A 20838-nucleotide genomic window follows, 5' to 3' on the forward strand; every position below is an offset into this window, starting at 1 on the left:
AACGTCGTAGAAGACGGACATCTTCAACCTCGCTGCCGAGAGAACACCAGAAACTTCACTTGTTTCCAGTTGCTCCGCGTTATTGACGTCACTTGTGACAGAGAGAAAGTTTAATAAACACAGGAACAAGCGGAGAGGAATAAAGCCCGGAAGTAAGAAAGAAAGGCAACTAGGAAGCGAATTATCGTAGAAGAGAAGGACAGGTAGAGCCAGAGACGCGTTCCGACGCCGGCAGGCGCGCAAATGGACGGCTCTCGCCGCCACACGCGAAACGATATTTAGATGTGTGGGGGTCAAAGTGCTGGCCACTTCGAACACGATCGTCAGCTGTTCTCTTTCCAGCTTTGAACATCGTTTCTTTTAAAATATACCGACTTTGAAAAAAAAACCCACGTGACTTTATACTTCTCATCAGTTATCGATATATCGATCGATATACCGAGTTTTTGATTATTTTAACAAGTCTCGGTAGAAAAGTGTGGCAGAAGAGATGGAAAGGAAAATGAGAGAGAAGTTATAAAGAATGTGAACAGAATAATAATAATAATAATAATAATCTCTAACAATAAAACTATATAATACATTTAGCACGTATTAAAAGCGAAATGTATTTTGGAAATGGTCGCTGCACTAAGTACCTTAGGGACAAGGTCTGTCTCGGGTACTTGGAGGTAAATACCCTGTAAAATGTTGAATAGGTGGGAAAATGAAAATAATAATAAATAAGGAAATATAACATAACGAGAAATTATACGAAGATAAGACTAAGAAAGAGATATAAAGAGAAATAATAAAGAACTAGGAAGACTAGAGAGGCAAGAAGATAAAAGAATGTTTTGAGAGAAAGAATGCAAGAAGTTGAAGGAACGGATAAAGTAGGAACTAAATAGAAGAAAATTAAATGAAAAAATAAGGACAGGCAGAGCAGGAAGACGGTCGTAATGCGATCGGTTGCGTCGCTTGAGGACGAGCCACTGGCAGGACACACCTGTTGGAATGCGCTCGGAAGCTACGTCCTTTCTCGTCTTCACTTCGCAAATGACGACAAATGGCGTTTATGATTGCAGGTGAATTATCTGAGGACGCTACAGCGCCGCCCGGAAAACGATCCCTGTCTCTTTCTCTCTCTCTCTTTTCTTGACACGTGACAGCAGAGCGTTTGCTTAATCTCCATTTTTCAGTTCTGGTCGCAAAAGAAATTTTGTTCAGCTCTTCGAAGTCGAAGGACAGTGAAAGCGTAGAAGAGAGATTTTATTTCTGGAGGGAAAAAGAGAATCTATCGTCTCAGCCTCCAGTTCATTTCATTTGGCGGTTAGTTTATGGGAGGTACTGGATAAAATAATATTTTTTACGTAATGTTGTATCGGTGTTTGAATCAAGACCGATTAATACATCTTGGATACGAAGCACGTATGGGGAAAACAAGGTTCTGTTTGTCGGTCCCCAGTACGTTTAAAACCTTATTGGTTTCCAGTCGGGGAACTCCCCGAGAATGGTGATCACGTGATTTCTGTTTCTTAAGCCGGAAGCAGACAAAGGCAAAAAAGTTTTGTCACCTTTGTTTGCGATGTTTCTGAACAGTCTTTGTTAACGGTGTTGACAAATTTCGATGTCCAGACCAAATCGTCCTCCCCCCCACTCCCCCCAGAAACGTCTATCCTGTCAATTTTGCAGTAGAAGAAACAGTTTCTTGCTTGCCAATCATTCAGCTGATTAACTTAATGCCTAGCTATATCTGCAACTTCTCCGACTACTCGCAGCGGCGTGTAGCCTACCCGCGGCTCTGCAGGCGTTTCAAAAACCGAGTGTCATGTCTGCAAATAACTTTGTTACAGACAGGAAAGTCAGTGTTTTAAATTTACGTAATTACAAGGAGAGTGTTCCACTAGTCATTCAGGTTGAAATAAATTATTATTTAAATTTCTTATCGTTACTGAACGTCGTAGTTGAGGGAACACACCTACTTTGTATTCCGGAGGTCTCGGGTTCAATTCTGGGACACGGGAACCGGAAATCCTTACTGAGTGGTTCTCCTCAGTCCTTCCTGCAAATACCTGGTCGCGACGGTTTCCTTCCTTGTCCTTTCCGGTTCATTAATAATCGTATGACGCTATATGACAGAGTTACTCGCAACGTCGTCATAAACAAATGTGACTGGATTACGGAATGTGACAACTGTTGTCAGACAAGGACACGTGTGTATAAACACGTTTGCATCGAAAATTGTGTGTCACACCGGTTAAGAAACACAGGGATATTAAATTAACAAGATATACGAAATAGAATCTTGAACCAAGAGCCTTGCATGTAATTTTCCGAAAACAATAAAATTAACTAACTCTATACTGTATTTTAAAATTTCATTTACGTTACATATTGAGTCGAAAACGACATCTCGTTCAGATTAGTTATCACCTATGCAAAGTTCAAACTGATATCAACAAAATACAATCGTAACAATGATATCACAAGTGTAGTCCACAAAACAATTTCATTTATGTTAGCAAGTGAGGCACGATGTTTCATTGTCCTGTCCAGCACCATTGTCATGGAGATGTTCGTTCTATTGTTTTTTTCGACCTAGCATTAATTTGTTGTAAAGCGTGCCGTAGCAATGGGTGGGCATTTATGACTTGGTACAGAGCTGTACCATGCAACAAGAAAGGAAATTAAGAGAAAAATCACATTTAAATTCGCCGTGCCTGCATGCCCTTTAAAACTATGAACGTATTTTCTCAAAATTTGATATTTAAACTTAACATTTGTCGACACAGTTCAGTTTTGCTTACAATTTTACAGTAACGTGCACTTTACATAAAGGCCTACAAGCTTTTCTGTGGGTGGAAATTACCTTGAAACTAGGTGGGGAATCCCCAGATAGCTCCCCCAAGACAGTTATTTTCTCAAAATTTGATATTTAAACTTAACATTTGTCGACAGATTTCAGTTTTGCTTACAATTTTACAGTAACGTGCACTTTACATAAAGGCCTATAAGCTTTTCTCTGGGTGGAAATTACCTTGAAACTAGGTGGGGAATCCCCAGATAGCTCCCCCCAAGACAGTTATTTTCTCAAAATTTGATATTTAAACTTAACATTTGTCGACAGATTTCAGTTTTGCTTACAATTTTACAGTAACGTGCACTTTACATAAAGGCCTATAAGCTTTTCTCTGGGTGGAAATTACCTTGAAACTAGGTGGGGAATCCCCAGATAGCTCCCCCAAGACAGTTATGGCGTCATATGAAATATTTCATTGTTAAAGCTGTTCATTGTACTAAAATTTTGTACGTATTAGATCGCGTTAATATTATTTTACTTGAAAGAGTTCTTTTCTCTGTGCGGAATCACTGCTGTTTTACAGAAATGCTTTCGAACTGAGCCCACATAATTGTGATGTTAATAATGGGAGACGGTGGTGGGACAGGGGGAGGAGGAGGCACGTGGATCTAACCCTATAATCCCCTAGCGCACGTTACTAGGTTACCAAATACACGAGAACAATGGTGAAGTTACGTGCCTTTGTTGGGAGCAGCGATCAGAAACCTGTTTGCAAAGATAATCATCATTCTCGGAAAAAAAATACGTTCGTTTCTGTCCAAGAAATTTCTATCACGGGAGAGAGCCAGTGGACAAGCCGTGCCCTGTATTTTTTATTTTATTCACCGTCGGTTATGTATGATTCATGTGACCTGGTTGTATCTTCGAGAAACATTGACAGTCGAGCCCTGAACTTCACTGCTTAGGAAGGCAGTGTCACGTGATGTAGCCAGCAGCCTTCTAGATTTACTGGCCGCATGGAAGGGTAACGTTACAATTAATTTTAATAATGGAAGACCTCCGTGTTTTATGTTATGTTTCGAGGTAAAGGAAACTGCTTTTTAAAATAAAGAGATTAACATTGTTTAAAGTGATTACAGACAATTTTGTTAACATATAATGGTAAATGTGATACCAGTGTGAGGAAATTTTAAATTTTACATATAAAAAACATGTGACTGAAAACAATGCAGAATTGGTACTTGTCTTTATAAACTGCTAACTCCACCACGGTGGTCTAGCGGTTAGAACGCTGGCCTTGTAATCCTGGGGGTCTCGGGTTCGATTCCCGGCGGTGCCCGAATTTATAACTTGTGTTGGGCAAGGCCGTGGTCCAGGCAACACGGAGTTTTCCTCCGTGGCATCCCAACAATTACTCCATTCACACACAGAAGAAGGCAATGGCAAACCACTTCTGGATCATCTGCCAAGAACGTATATGAACAGGTCCCAGTCCGAGAAAAGGATGGAAGGATCCTGTTCATATGGACCTGTCGTCAGACAGAACACTAAATAATAATAAGATGAGGTGGTCTAGCGGTTAGAACGCTGGCCTTGTAATCCTGGGGTCTCGGGTTTGATTCCCGGCGGTGGCCGAATTTATAACTTGTGTTGGGCAAGGCCGTGGTCTGGGCAACACGGAATTTTCCTCCGTGGCATCCCAACAATTACTCCATTCACACACAGAAGAAGGCAATGGCAAACCACTTCTGGATCATCTGCCAAGAACGTATATGAACAGGTCCCAGTCCGAGAAAAGGATGGAAGGATCCTGTTCATATGGACCTGTCGTCAGACAGAACACTAAATAAAATAAATAATAACTCCACCATTGAGTCAGTACAATTGACAACTGCATGAAATCATAACAGAATTATTTATCAAAGCCACTGAATCCAGGGCACGCGAAGACAATTAATTTTGTAGTAACGCGAATAACGTTTTTTTTCCGAACACATCACGCATTAATCATCAAATCATTCGACGCAATTTTGTCTGAGCCACTGTCAGCGGTATTAAAGAAACCACAAATAACATTTATAAGTCGGAAAAAAACAACCAAGGAAAGATATTACTTGACAAACTTAAGCGTTGTTCATGGGACAATATTAAAATGAATCTTTCAGAAACGGGTTCGAATCAGTGGGTTAGGTGACCCAAGATTTAATGGAGTCGACAGTTACCAAAGACAAGGAATTTCTTTGACAACAGAGAAGCTATTAATTTATCGACACGAGGACAGTGAGTGGGTGGGTAAAACAGGTTCTGCTCTTATCTTCTTGATGCAAATGAAGAAGTCTGGTCCTGCCTCCGTTTTTCTCCGCAGGTCGTATGAGAGATGCTTGATAAAACAGTTTCTCCTGTCTCCGTGGTTCTGATGATCGCATTACAGCTCATAATCGCGGTGCCTCATATTAGGGCCTCAGTTACTGATAAACCTCAGCGAAGATGCAAAGCTCCGTTCATAAAACAGAGCGAACGCTATTCAGAAGCGCTGGACCTTACACAAACTACAGAAAACGTCTCCACTTCCTGTCTGGCCCTGATTGATTGACTTACGGGGTTGGTTCTCAAACTGTGTCCCGCGACGCCCCCGTACGTCCTCCTTCCGGTGGGATATTCTCCTGTTTTTAGGTGTTTCTTCTTAGCTGAGTCTGCATTCTCCCGTGTTTTCTTAATATTAACTTTAATATTATCATCATATCTGTATTTAGGTATCTATCTTTTGTCCACAAGTTTTTTCACAAAAATACTGTAATCATTTGTCATTTACATGCGTGCTACGTGTCCCGCCCAACGAAGGAGACAAACTTGAGGTGTTATAACGTTACAATGGTTGAAACACTTTTATGTAGAAGCAAAACTTCGGCTAAAATAATAAAATTATTAGTAGAATTGAAGCAGAGGAAATGCAGTTATTTTATATATCGAGAGCTGTTTGTATTAATTAAAGGCGTTCTCAATTGAATATTTATTCCGATTATAAATAAACAAGTGACTTCAAGTCTTAATAAAGATGACTGTCTTCTGGATTGTTGCCTCTTGTAGTCTGGTACAGGGTTGCAGACGTTTCAGAGATGTTTCCTGCTTCCATATCGATTGATCGATAAATCGATCAATCGATATGGAACATCAATGATATTTTATTATCTTAATTATAAGAAATTTTAAATATTATGATAAGACGGATTAAAATAAATAATTGTTATAATATTCACAATATGACGCAATTACACTATCTTATTTTATTAAATTGTTGCTATATTTATAAATTGCGCATTTCAGAAATTACGTATATGTTATGTTTTATTTGTTGTATGCGATAAATCACGAGGTACGCTCAAGAGATCTTCATTTGTATCGATGCAAAATGTTAACTTCCGCCATATTCTATTTTATTTTGACTGTTGTAATTTATTCTGATTTAATCTAGTCTGTTCTGTCGTACATTATGAATACACGTCATCTTTCCAGTTAACAGTTACTGGCCCAGTATTTTGTCAATATTTTTGTATCATCCACACACACACACACAGTAATTAGTGACACGCCAAATATCGCTGAGCATGCTGGGAAATACATCACAGTCTGACGAAACAAAAGGTAATCGCGACGCGTTCTGTGTCTGACAACAATAGCTGTTTTGTTTAGTTCGTGATAAATATAGTTCCCACTAATTGTCTCGTATTCCTAGAAGTGTACGAGCCATTGCCGATTTAACTTGTGGTGAAATTAATGTAAAATCTTTGAGAATCCACATGTAACCTCAACTGCTTAGTAAATTTGTGTTTGACTTCGGACTTAATAACTCTCTCAGCATAAATGCGTCATGAGGCTTTCGTTTTGGATGCAGAGAACTCTGGTGGGTGGAGGGTGAAATACATGGATAGGGCGTGTCTCTCCTTCGTTATTATTCTCGAATGTGCGATATGGTATAACGAGATAAAGGGTCGATATATGCATGTATGTGTGTACATAGTCCCGAGGGCATTATGCCTTGTTCTTTTAATTTGATTACGTGGATTTTTAATAATGCTATCAAAAGACTGCGGTCTGCTTTGTTTGATTGATGTGTGTATGTCTCTTGTAAAGATGAGGTGGTCTAGAGGTTAGAACGCTGGCCTTGTAATCCTGGGGTCTCGGGTTCGATTCCCGGCGGTGCCCGAATTTATAACTTGTGTTGGGCAAGGCCGTGGTCTGGGCAACACGGAGTTTTCCTCCGTGGCATCCCAACAATTACTCCATTCACACACAGAAGAAGGCAATGGCAAACCACTTCTGGATCATCTGCCAAGAACGTATATGAACAGGTCCCAGTCCGAGAAAAGGATGGAAGGATCCTGTTCATATGGACCTGTCGTCAGACAAAACAATAAATAATAAAGTTTTTATACAAGTCACACGACTATTTGGAAGCCATTTTGATAAAAAAAATTAATTGTTTATTTTCCATTAATGTCGGTAATAATTAAATATATCCTGCTAAAAACTTTGTCCAATATTTGTTTAGCTCTGCGTCAGTAAAACATTTCGGTACAGATCAGTAAAGTGATCGGAGTTCGATTCCCCGCAGGGAAAGAATGTTCCTTCTTGCGACAGTCGTATTTGTCCTCCCCCCCCCCCACGTGGTATCTTCTCCCGGATTTACGAAACTCGGGAGTGAACGTGAGAAATTACTGCCAGCATAACGAATGAGTGGAGAATGTACTTCTGTGCCCCCCATACGCTTTTATGGTGTGCTGAAGGGTCTTGAAGACATCATTGATTTATACCGTCAATATGGATGCATTGTGTTCGTCCGAAACGCTTGTTAGTACTGTGTCACAACCGGTAATGCCACGGTCTGACACAGTTAATGTGTCATGGAGACTTGCAGTCAAGAACACGTACGGACACGTAGCCAGGCAGTGGATTTAGGGCGCGGGGAATTTCGCCAGTGAAATTCTGAAGTCGGAAGTTGAGTAATTTCTACGAAATCCGCGATATCATACGGCGACTACGTCAGGCCGCTTATAATTAACCCGATTCTGACAAGCTGTTCTCAGAACCTGCTGATAGTGTCAGGCGGAATGGAACCCATGCCAGCTTCTGAGCCGCCTTCCTGATCCACTGCCTCACTCACTCACTGGCAGTCAGTTTGTGATGAAGACTGATGGCTCCCTCTGGGGTGGGTTCAGCCATTTCAGACAAGTGGCGTCTTGTGCGCCGCCATTTTGTTGTGAGTTCAGTGGCTGTTTAAGGACACACAAAACAATAATTAAGAAGAATAATAATAACTGAGAAATGACGCTTTCAGCGAAATAATGATTAGGTTGTTTAATGACACTGCTTTATCTTGTTACATAAATTTAAATGAGGAGCAAAAATTGATCGTAAATGGTGGATAGGTAGGTAGGGATCTAAAAGGAGGCGTTCGTGATCGTAGAATTAGCTTTAAGACTTAGGACAACTACGAAAATGCCAGGTCGAAATTTCTATGTGGGCACCTCTGTGGTGCAAAAGAGCTGTAGCTTCATGAGGTTTCAGGTTCTCACGGCTGCGAGTATGAAGATGGCCGTCTTCTAGGATGTTGCGCCGTGTAGTCCGGTATAAACTGGCCGACGTTTCTACCAGACACTTCCCCAGAAGAAGAGAGAGTCACCTCATGCTTTATGCTTCCAACGTACACAAAAGTTACCCGGTGTGTACCTGCGCATCTACAGGGTGTTTAGTTTCGAGTGCGGACTCTGACGGAAGATGCGCGCGTTCCTCCCGTCAGGTCTGGCCGAGTCATCGCTTCACGGCTGATCCGTCCGGAAAACTCCCTGTATATACGGCCGAGACGTGCTGGCAGAATTCGATCGTGTCTGTTTCCTGCGGTGACAGATTAGCCGCTGTTGACTCACGATAAATTTTTATTATTTGTTATGTTCTTCGTGATCGTGTCTTCTTGTGGATCACTGGCGTTGGCGAGAAAATTCTTATTGTATTTACAGTTGCTCCTTTGGGTTGTCCCCATTTTTCTTCGTCGTTCTGTACCCCCTTGCTTCATGTTACCTTATCTCCTCTTCCTTCCTGCGTTATTTGCTTTGTTCCTTTGCAATATCCACTCTTTATCCTTTCCTAATTTCTTTCTCCTGTCTGTGTCCATTTCTTTATTTCTTTGTTTGTACACATTCATTTACTCTCCTTCCTCTAAGTGTTACTAATGGGAAAGCCGTCATTTATAACGGGAATTGTCTTAGTGCTATATTATCTATAGCCTAGAGATTATTAAAAACGTGACCATCGTGAAATCCCTACAAAAGTGGTCTAATGTACCTTGAGCGATTTACAGTAACAAAGTACTTGTTCACTAGATTGTTCAGACGTAAACGGGTATCAGTAATAATCACTTACTCTTGTAAACTGATCAATTAGAGGCTGGAGTGTCAGTGAATTATGAAGTTGCTGCCTTCACCATCGACCTAAAATGATGGAGACAAGCATTCCCGAAACGTCGGTAGATTTCTAAACGACTACACGGCTCTACATACCATAAGACAGTCAAATTCATGTAGACGTCGAAGTTCTGTGTACGATGTGGGGGTTACGAGCCCTTTTTTTTTTTTTGCAGAATTGGGGTCACATTTATCCTTTGATGTTGACTCGCGGGTCGCAATGTCAGGGCAATTTATTAAAAAATTATGCTAACAAATTAGGCGTAACAAAATAATTTTTTTAGTCAGATACTTGAAACTATTTCTTCTTCAGTAATTTTTTCTATTTTTTCTGTTGCTAACATTCGTATTATACAACTTATGAATTTGAGAAAGGGTCTTTAAATGAATTTAACAACTATTATTAAGGCTTTGAACGGGGTGTTCTTTTGTTAAATCTTATGTGGTACCGCCTGATTCGACTTCTAATGGTTAAGTGAAGTGTTTACTTCGCGGTACGGTCTGGATTCGTAAATAATATTCAGACGAGCTTCGGCTTCAAAGGGTTAAACAGCTGATTTTCGTAATGGTGAGGTGTAGTGTTTTCTTCGCGGTACGGACTGAATTCATAAATAATATTCAGACGATCTTCGGCTTCAAAGGGTTAATGTACCGTAATGACATGACTGCTTCGCCTGATGTGATGGCTACCCGCTACACATGGGTGTCGGAGAAGTAGTCGCGATGTCACGGCGCACGCAGAACAGTTGTTCTTCACACGTTCTGTCGTGGATAGTGGATTCGCGCGGCTTAGCAATGCCTCGAGTCACACTCACGATGGAAGTTTGCTGTGGAATCAGACAGTAAGCACGGCGAAAGACAGACGTACGTTTAAGTGCTGATTAGACACGTGACGTAACAGAAACGAAAGGGAGAGTTGAATGTCTGAGATGTAGAGGAGACGCAGGGGAGGAAAGACAGAGAGAAACATAAATGCGAGATGAAGATACGATTTATGAAGAAAAGGAAACATAAGAGAAGGAGATCATAAAAGATGAAAGGCGGGAAGAAATCAGAGATAAAGGATCTTTTAAAGAGGATATGAATAAGGCGAAAAGTCACAGGAAAGATGAAATACCAAAAGAGACACAGAGGGAAATGAGAAACAAAGAAAAGCGAATAAGAATTGAAATAAAATGCCAATAACAGTAGCAACGCGTTCTGAGCCACGTATGGCATCGAACACTGTGGTTCCGGGTTCGAGTCCCGCAAGACTACGTGTTATCGTTTTTATGTTCTATCCCAGAAACGGCCGTGCGTGTGACCGAGGCCTTCTGCTTCTTATCTTATCCGGAATATTAATCGCTTGAGAGCAAATTCTTTCCTGCTCTGTGTCATTTCATTCGTCGCGATGAATTTCTTCGTGTTCACGAGAAGTCCAGTCGTCGATCCTATGGAGAAAATTCTGTGAAAGTTTAGTAAATTTTGATATTCATTTTTTTTAAAATAAAAGAGAGATAGAGAGGGAGATAAGACCAAAATGGACTGAATTATAGCAGCTCTTAAGTGATTTAACTCTGATACGTAGATATCGTACAGATCTAAGTCAGGCTGTTGGGATATTCTGCCGCAATGTAAACGTCAGATCCGCCGAGTATAAAACCTGGTAGCCACCGTTCAAAGACAAAGTGGGGCCGCTGCTTTGCATGAAATCAATCCGACTGATGGTCCCGCCACTGTGTTGGGCGTGTTGCCCACCTGTGAGGAGGGTCCGAACCGTGACGTTGTTCGGGAGAAATTTCCTGGAAACAGCCGCTCTTACTGATTAAGATCGTGCACCTTCTCCAGGAAGATAAACTGTACATAACCCTCTCCTCTCGAGTGAAATCAGAACGGCGGAAGCGAAAATCCGGCAGCCTCTCTGTGTGCACAACGCCCCCTCGGCCTCTCACGGAAATGACGGAATTGATTCTCATTGTGCTCTGATGTTTCCACGAGCAGAACACCTTTCAGTCTAACGTTAGTAAACGAGACTTGATTACGGGCCTATATTCATTTTAATTGATTTCGTCTGAAGATCGACAGGAATTTTAAATCGATACTTATCGATTTAAAATTATAATTGTACAACTTTTTTGGTAACTACATATACCCTCTGCTTTAACAATCCTTAACGCTGTGTTCATCAGAGATTTGTAGAGATTGAATACTTACATCTTACGACTTATGCCATCTACGTCAATCGATGGAACAGAAAGTTCGATTTGTATCGATATCTTAAGTCGAAAGATAGCGAGCGAACACATCGCCTTCCGTCACGCATTACTTCGCCACGTCGATTGGATACAAAATTAAAACTGCCCTTCAACTTAAGTATAAATTTAAGTCAGGGTATTCAATTCAGCGTGTGGATGCGACTTCTACCCTGAGGATGTAGGCACCGTGTTTCTCTGAAACGTTAATAGTCATTTGGAAGTCTGCATGGTGTTATAACCGGAAAGGCCGAATTTCTAATGTCGACTTGGAGTATCATATTTAATCGAAATTCTTTAAGAGGTTTCAGAGATAAAACTACAGACACTGTCCTTTGAAATTATGTGTAAATTTCATACGTTTCTTGGAAAAAAGGATTTAGGTCCGTATAAAATTTCCCGTCAATTCTAGAAGCTAGAAATTGATACGCGTTCTGAGAGGCAAATGTATTAAATGAAACCTGAGTCATTTTACTTTGAAATCAGAATATTTTATTAGCTTCCTTCGCCTCGCATTTATTACCTGAGGAGTACGGACAGGTGATGCCTTACCAGGTTTGCTGCAAAAGCGACGTAAAGATATTATGGATGATGAAACGTAAATAGAGCGGTCATATCCTACATAACTCTTTAAAGCCCAGTGGTAACTATATGTACCACCTACTTTAACAATCAGTATCTGTGTATTTTACTCACATATGGTATTCATACGGATATCAGAATAAACTAAAAAATTCCCGTTGAAATGTAACGAGAAATCGTAATAAAATTATATTTTATCCCATGAAAAAAAATTCTTCGTATCATAAAACTTGTATTTAACATTTTTTACGACGCGCCACGTTCTTTGGACACCCCGCGTCTATTTTCAGAATAGACAAGAAATCAACTCGTTTCCCGGGATATTCTGCCAAAGAAGAACTTTTGGTGCCTTGTCCTTACGTCAATGAATAAACAGAAAACCATGTACAACTTCGAGTAGCTAACCTACTTTTCGAGGTTTGAACCGGGGAAATTGTTAGGAAACTGGGGAATCTGAAGGACAAATCTTTCTGTACGGTACAAACATTTTATTTGAAGTGAACCCTTATCTTTGGTAACTCGATTCTTCCTTGTTTTAAAGATATATAGAGCGTAGTCTGTCGTTTCTGGTGAATATTAAATGCGAATACTCCATATTACTTTTTTTCTGAAGTATGTTTAGTTTAAAAATAATCGCTTCTGCTGAAAGGAAGAACGTTCAAAAGCGTGTCACATTCCCATTACAAACACATGTCTATTAATAGTGTGTCAGAAACTTTTTTTTGTGTGTGTGGGCCTAGAATTTTATGGGGAAAGTGTTAAAGCCACCTCTGTTCTATACCAATGACGAATTGTTCCTATACCGATTAAATAAAAATGTTCTTAATATGTCTGAGGAAAATCACCAGACAATTATATAAACGTATGACATCAGATTTCGAAATTCACTGTCACTTTTCCCACGCAACAGAAGCGAACCCACGTGGAAGATACATGTCTATCCCTCCGCGTGTTATAATCTCTAAAACGACTTGACGGATTTCAATTAAATTCGGTACAGTAAATTACTTAAAGGCCACTGCAGGCATCAGAGTCCTTCAGAATGTAATAATCTGTCATCTGATCACGAATTGCCTGAATTTTATGGAAGTAGAAGAGTGAATTCATTTCAAAAGACACAACTGGATGGCATTTAATAAAAGTGAACACTTGTTTTATTGGAACCGTTCCAGCAACTGGTAATATGCCCCCCCCCCCCCAAATCATGCATTTCGCGCCATTATTTAACCTTTTTTGTCTCTCATTAATCGTGACAAAACGATTGACAATTTTCTGCTCCGGAGGTTGCAACCAGCGACAATTTATGATCAAACAAGTCGTAAATCACGGCCACATTTCGAGTGCTGAATGAGACCTTAACATTTGTAATTGCTGACGTAAATTATACAGTAATTTATTTCTACATCTCGCTTTGAGTTTTAATACGCTTGAGAGTGACGCCTGGCAGTGCTGCAACCTGGATATATTGTCTGTACGACAAGTTGACATTCTAATAGGGGTCGAGTGAGAGGGGGACTAACTGATGTCGCACGGGTTCGATTACATCGCAGATCACGTGTCTTCGTTGTTTCAATGGCGAAGACTGTCTTTTTTTTTTAATCATTATCAGCAAGTTTCAAATTTTAAATCATTAAATCACAGCTTCAAGGGTTAACCACGAGCAGTTGCTGAAGCCGCGATCAAACATTCGGAGTTTCCACCTCATCTCATTATTTTTACATTTCTTACGTCTTTTGTTCTTTCGTGTTTCTTCGTAATATTTTCTTGTTCGAGAAAACCGGAACACAGGCAAGTTCATAGTCCTCACTCGTCGCCAGACACATCCAGGGCGATCAAATGGATATGACACGTAGTAAACACGAGAGCGATAAGAAATATAAACATAATTTTGGCCAAATCTTGAAGAAGTAACTACAGACGTTGTCAACGAACGCTGAGGTCGAGATTACAGCATTCCTGCTTCGTTTTTGAGATGTCCAGGCTTCAAATCTCGATCTGTACATTGGTTAACATGTTTTTCCTCAGTAATTCTACAACCAATCGAATTCACTGCGTATGGTCGCCAGACTCGCCACAGTAGTCAATCTCATGAGCAGTTGTCGGCAAACTTAGAATTTCCGAGGGTGGTTTTATGGCAATGTACTTGGCCAGATTTTCTGCGCAGCCTAAATCAGCGGCCTCCATAAAAAAATTGGACTGTAACGTTCAAGTCCTTGACGAAATCATGAGATAGGAAGAAAATATATCTAAAAAAAATCATTTTCTGCTTAATAAATTCGTATTTATAATTTTATATTTTTCAAACGGTACAGCAAAGTTAGAAATGACTGTGGCGTTACGTTCTCCGGAGCACGAGGAAGACAAAGGCGTCATAGCGTGATCCCGTCGTACGGAAAGTCGTAAGAAGTTCAGTAATTAGAACATTCTTTATGGTCTCCCACGCAAACTAGAAACTTCAAATGACCTGAAAGCCTTAAAAAAAAGTCTGCAATTTATTTTGGACCAAAGAAAAATATTACATCGTAAACTGAAAGCGTGTGCTACAGAGAATGGGTCTCTCTAGACCCTCGCAGATCTTGGATTGCACCAAACCAAGTCTCTTATTCCCCACCTCGTTTTACATTCTCAAAGTTGCAAAAATGCAGTTCTCATAGACACACAATTTTTGTTTTTTTGTAAATAAGCTCCAAAGAAGGAGCTCTGAATGTTTTCAAAATGCCTGTGGTTGTCAAATCGTCAACATTCAAGGACACACAATTCTTAAAAATAACAAGTCTCAAGCAGTTTATACATATTGTGTATTATAAAAACAAGATACAAATTTATATTACATATTAAACAATCCATCACAGTCTTATTGTCTTTTAAATTCCTCATAAAATAATGCACACACATATATTAAAATATACGCGTTTCATCTTTGAAGGCCAGCGCCCTTATCCCCTAAATACATTGGACCTCAAAAATAGAAAGAATTTTGTCCTTTTGAACATCATACATGCATCGCCCTCTCTGCTGTAAAGTTTACAAAGACAAGAAATATTTGGTGCATTTTGGTCCACTATAACCCACACTTGACAGGAAGTTCAAAACTGATTAAAAATTCTACAAGTATTTTTTAATAAATTCCACGACATTTTGGAAGGCAGTTCTAATTCTGTCTTCAGGTGACGAATGGAAGGATGAAACCCCACTCTGCTAAATCCCCCGGTCAACGTAGCTTAAACTATGGATCCACGGACGAAGTCCAAGAAAATAATTATTCACAGTCATAAAAACTTTAAATTTCGCTAATATTTTTAAAATTTGTTAAAAACTTCATCATATAAAAAACCGGTACATAACATCAAATATTTCTCATTAAGATATATAATTTTATACAAAATATTAAATACAGTCTATATTTAGTGAACTACACGGAAGACTCGATGAAGAGCATTATCTGCACCGATGACAGCAACGGAATTAACGAGAATGTCGGAACAGGAATGACGTGCATTAGGATTTGTTATCAGTGATCGTTGTTTCCCACAGTTCTGGGCAAATGCTGTAACTACCTTAAGATAAGCGTCTGACTCCCTTCACTGTCCTTTCCCATTCACCGTACACAGCCATCGTCACATCTCGTGGGAAGCTAAATAACCTACTCAGTTGATAAGATACCATTAAGTAATGTTGCATCAACCCAATCAACATCATTCAATTATTGCAAGTTTCTTACACATTGCAGTGTGCAGTGTTCGCATGCTGCATGTGTCGGCTATTGTCGACAGCATATCAGCGCTTGAAACAAGTGAGCAGCGAGACCTGTGAAGAACGCTTCCAAAAACTCAAGTCACATGATAACTCGTTTCAAATGCGCTGAGGACTGATGCTGTATCACTTTATCTTCTCAGAAGTTTCTCTTGTGACAACTGTCATAAAAACGCTTTATTGCACACGAGAAGTTCCTGTCATTTTATTTTAAAATGATTAAAATTTGTTTTATCAACTGAGCCATCATATGGACTTGTTTTAGTATTTATTAAATGATACAGTAAAAACATCTGAATGAAATGAGAAATGTTCTAAAAGATGGAATTATCGGTGATTAAAAATATAGTGAGTCTAATAATTAATATGATAACAGCGAACAGAGCGAGAATTCTTGAGGCGAATCATATGTGGCAAGGAAATGACAGACGTTACTAACACTGATAAAAAAGCTGGTGTTTGTATAAATGCTGAAGATGTGAACAATTTAAAATATTTCTTGGATAATTTTCTAGTCACTCAAATATGGGGATTAGTTCGCGAGTAGAATTCTTTTCGTGTGTGAAAAGAAGCTTTTCTTTAAAATGTCCAGAACGTACAGATATGACATAGGCAACCCGCTAGCCAGTCCTTAATATGTTGACCTGACAGCAGACCGTTTCACTTTGTTGTATATTGTGGGAAACGACACATCTGTCTTACCAAGTGCCATGCTCTTCACACGTTATCTGAGATCAGCAAACACTTCAGGGTTGTGACACTTAATATCAGTCACAGAGGAATTCCACACTACTACTTCCATTTCCTCATTGGTACAATGTACTGAACTAAGAAAACAATCTTCTTTGACGACCGAGGTCGATTCCACACTGACCAATCAGGCCTGTCACATGCCTCAAGGAGTACTGATACACAAAGACAAGGTATCAATGATCGGCAGCGGAAAAGCAAATGACTCAGAGTAAAACGTGCCTCAGCGCAAATCTGTCCAAGAACTTCATAGTACAGAATCTTCCTTGAACATCTGATAGGTACTGAAAGATCAACGGGTACAATGTAAATCAGATACAAAGTCTTACAGTTATTGGTGGTTTTTTATAGAAGCGTATCGCTGCCTGGACAAACACGACGCCGAAAATAAACGTTCCGAGCAAAATGAAGACGATGGCTGCCAAAACCACGAACTTGTCCTTGTTGAGGATAATGTGAGGGTCCTTATGTAGCGTGGACTGCATCAGGCACAGGCCTGTGAAATGAAAACAGACGTGGAGCACTGATCTACACACATCCTCTCATGCAATACCCACAGATAATACAGAAAAAAATATATTTATAATTTACCTGGGAACACAAATATGAAGATGGCTGCCAGGCTTCCAAGTATGTCAATGACAGAACCTATGTCTGGACTCAACAGTGCTAGGACAAGAGTAAGAATGAACCAGACGGTTGCTATGGTGATGCGTCGCCTTCGCTCTGTCACCGCCACATCACTCTCGCTGTCATGTAACAAGTTTGCCCACAGGTTACTAACAGCCTCCCTGTGAACAAAACAAAGCAACGTCAAAATGTGAAATTAAGTAAGTTTTGGCTTTATAATGCTCACTGAATGGGGAAATAAATAAACCACAAAATTAATAATGTAGACTTGTTTGCAATAAATTAACATAAGGTACCGAAGTACACAAAATAGCAAAGAACATACTTGCAAAATGTATGTCTGTCTGTCCTCTCTCGTTCCATTATAAAGTATGACTCTCCTTGTTTAAACTGACAAACTCGTGTTCCACTTAAAATACGAAGACCAGTTTCCACACACAATAAGTCTTACCTGCCGCAGAAAAGCAGAATTGGATAAGTTGTGTAAGTTTTGATCGCTACGGCCACAATCCCAATAAGTACTAGTATATCAGACCCTGAGTAGGATTCAAGGACGTCACTTGTCACATAGGATCCAAACGTGAGATATCCATAAACTCCAGCCACAGTATAAGTTGCCACACATACAGCAATGGCAACCGATGCGCACAGCGTAAAGTTGTTCAGGTTTCGTTCACGCAGACACGCGTAGACCGGTATCACACTAACATGACACTGTGGGCACAAGATCAATGCACACAGTAATTAACAGCACCTGCTCAACTGACTGGATCCTACAGCACTGAATTACAGGATTATAAAAAAATGACATGATAAAGATATGGAAAGCAGCCGACTCCAGAGTATAGATGCAGGTACTGATGGAAGATGGAAATATCTCATCAGAATAGCAGTTACTGGACTAAGATTTAAACCCATAAAATCATGAAAATGAAACACAGTTAACTATTTTGCTATTATACTTGGTAAATGTTGTAAGACTGATGAGGACGAATGAGTCACCTGGTAGCCGAAACAGATGACTGGTACGACCAAAAATATATCTGTCCAGTGAGTGGGACTTGTCTTTATGGGGCCAGGCACGAAGTTCCCCATGTATTTCTGGTACACAATGAGGATCACCACGTACACCACTGTGACAACACCCACCGAGCTGGAAGAGTAGACGGAATGAGTTAGCATTGCCAAACGGAAACACAGCCTCTTACATGACTTGTCACCAGCCTGTGCCAAAGTGGGGAGGAAAGACAAAGAAAAGCTTTTGTCGGCATACTTTTGTTTGTAAAACCTGAATTTAATTATAAGGATAGTTGTTTCTTGCAATGCACTAACTTTCATGTACCCTGTTATTATTTAACATTTACCCACAGAATTTAAGATGATTCCTTTGATTTTTTAACATATTTGTTTATCAGTACCTCCCAAAAATGTGATTTCTTATTCTTTGTGTTTATTTCTGGACCAACATTATTATTTTATAATATTTACTTTGTCAGCCTGTTTCATTCAATTCCAGACTTGAAAGACTTATCATGTTATAATTTTGGTGACACGACATGAACATACATTCCACTCTTCTGTGTTTGTACACAGGAAAATTAACTTCCTTATTAGCTTCCGACAGATCTACAGATCACTCACCTAACGTATTTGAGGAAGTCGATCCTTCTGGAGTAACAGAGAGGGAGAATGAACACGGAAGAACTCAACACAATCGTGAAGTTGCGGTTCATGTACCAGTAGTGGCAGAAATCCAAACCGTGCAGTGATGACAGCACTTTGAAAAAAAAGTGGAAAACAGTGGAACAGCACATCAGTTCAGCAGCAAAACACAGCCGCGTACACTGTTAGCATGAGACACGGCATGACATCCAACTAGCAAAATTCACATTGTCACCTCTCTGGTCCATGAAGTGAAAACACAATGTGTAGGTCATATTTGTCTGTCCTTATATTACATCTTAAACCACTATGAAGGATGGGATGGAAAAACAGGTAGACAGAGAAATGCACATAAAATATTTAACATGAAATAGGAAAAGACAAAAAATCAAATAATAATATTAAAATGAGAATATGCCTAAAAATGGGACGAACACAGATTTCATTACCTCTGTCAAATTGGTCACCAATGATGATAAGGAATGTGACACAAGTGCCAAAACAGTACAGGGCGACGGCTGAAGAGCAGGCAATGAGTCCTGGGCGGCCATAGACTCCTTCCAGAACCTCCTGTAATGTTCGAGCGCCGGTCTGATCGGAACAGTGTGCCAGAATCAGCAATGCTCCCATTATCCATCCTAGCAGGACCTGTCGACAACAAAACTAACTAATAAACATCATTTGTACTTGCCAGTAACCACTTGGAAGATGTGATAATGTGAGCTGAGATTTAGTTGGCTCTAGGTAGGGTAAATGGAAGGCCTCTATGAGCACAGCTGCGGACATTCAGGCTCTATAAAAGCAGGAACATTTTTTAATCAGCTGAACAACTATAAACTTTCCGACAAAGACCTTGCACCATGTAATATAACAGCTAACTGTTAACTTTAAATTTCTTAGAAAATTATTTTCTTCGTAGTTCTGCACATCTTATAAACTTACCACTGATAAAGTACACTGTTAATTTTATAATTATGTGTTACAGCTGGCTTACCACTTGGACAATGACGGCTGTCATAATTCCTCCAGCTTGATCAAATGCCTGAGGAAAATTAAGAAGCCCAGCACCAAGAGCAGCATTGATGATGAGAAATACTGCTGACAATCGACTGGAGCCATCTGAAACTCAGTAAGTGTAAAAAACTGAAACAATCGGTGATATCTTCCCATCTATGCCTAGGCCTCTCATCTCTAGAGGTTTTCTGTCTAAAAGCTTGTATTCACTTGTCATTTCTCCTGAACATGCTACATGCCAGCTTATCCTCCCTGACTATAAGTATCAGTGGCAAACAGTACAAATTATGAAACTCCTCGTTTTTGTCGTGTCCCATGTCTAAATGTTGTCTTATTGTCAAACACACACAATGTATGTTCTTTACTTACAGCACAATTGCCAAGATGAGAATGGGGGTCAAAGGTCACATAGTAATTGACATTTCTGTATGATTTAATGTGTTATACTTTGGTTATGTTGCAGGAAGACAGTTATGACTATGGAATGATAATAACTTGTATAGTGCTCAAATTTAATTCTTTCATACTATCTCATCGCTCAATGCCCCATGCATGCAAAAAATGAAACATACTTGCTGCTGGTTGCTGATCATGTTCCTCTTCACCATTGCTACCAGCTACGGTTGTCAACCACAGCTCATTTCCACTGTTAATAACAGAGTCGTCATCACCCAAAAATATGTGCATATTGTACTCATATGTCTCTTAAATAATACTGACTTACACTGGTACCGGTTTATGTGTTAGTAACCATTTCAGGTCCACTCATAAAGAAACATAAAACAAGCAGGTTTCAGTTACTATATCTGTTACGTTCAACTGCCGTAAGACCATTGATTTGTAATGACAACACATCTTTGTTTTCTTAATCAGCTGATGCATAACATTGAATAATACGTAGCAAGATTACTACGGGTCATACAACGGAGATCATGCTCTCGCCCTGGTGTTGAAATTCATGTACTACTTTGCTGTA

At 39.8% G+C, this 20838-nt stretch overlaps 2 protein-coding genes across 3 annotated transcripts in view; one reads left to right on the plus strand and one right to left on the minus strand.

Annotated features, from left to right (window-relative positions):
* The window catches only part of Kpc1 (Kip1 ubiquitination-promoting complex subunit 1), a 65942-nt gene extending 45979 nt beyond the window's left edge, over positions 1-19963 (plus strand). For both annotated transcript variants that reach the window (XR_002542064.2, XR_002542065.2), the window contains one exon: positions 19834-19963. The gene's annotated coding sequence lies outside the window, so the exon portion shown is untranslated. The remainder of the gene's footprint in view (positions 1-19833) is intronic.
* LOC110826486 (sodium-coupled neutral amino acid transporter 7) lies at positions 14835-20763 on the minus strand. Its single transcript, XM_022057182.2, has 8 exons — positions 20435-20763; positions 19843-19967; positions 19298-19496; positions 18828-18963; positions 18189-18339; positions 17638-17900; positions 17148-17347; positions 14835-17052 (listed from the first exon to the last, which is right to left on the minus strand). The coding sequence occupies exons 1-8, from the start codon at positions 20547-20549 to the stop codon at positions 16868-16870; spliced, it is 1374 nt and encodes a 457-aa protein (XP_021912874.2). The 5' UTR covers positions 20550-20763; the 3' UTR covers positions 14835-16867.
* Positions 20764-20838: the final 75 nt, after the last annotated feature.

Source organism: Zootermopsis nevadensis, unplaced genomic scaffold, assembly GCF_977971745.1.
Source record: "Zootermopsis nevadensis isolate Lab colony 2312 unplaced genomic scaffold, Znev_1.0 Znev_ptg000004l, whole genome shotgun sequence".
Classification (NCBI taxonomy): domain Eukaryota; kingdom Metazoa; phylum Arthropoda; class Insecta; order Blattodea; family Termopsidae; genus Zootermopsis; species Zootermopsis nevadensis.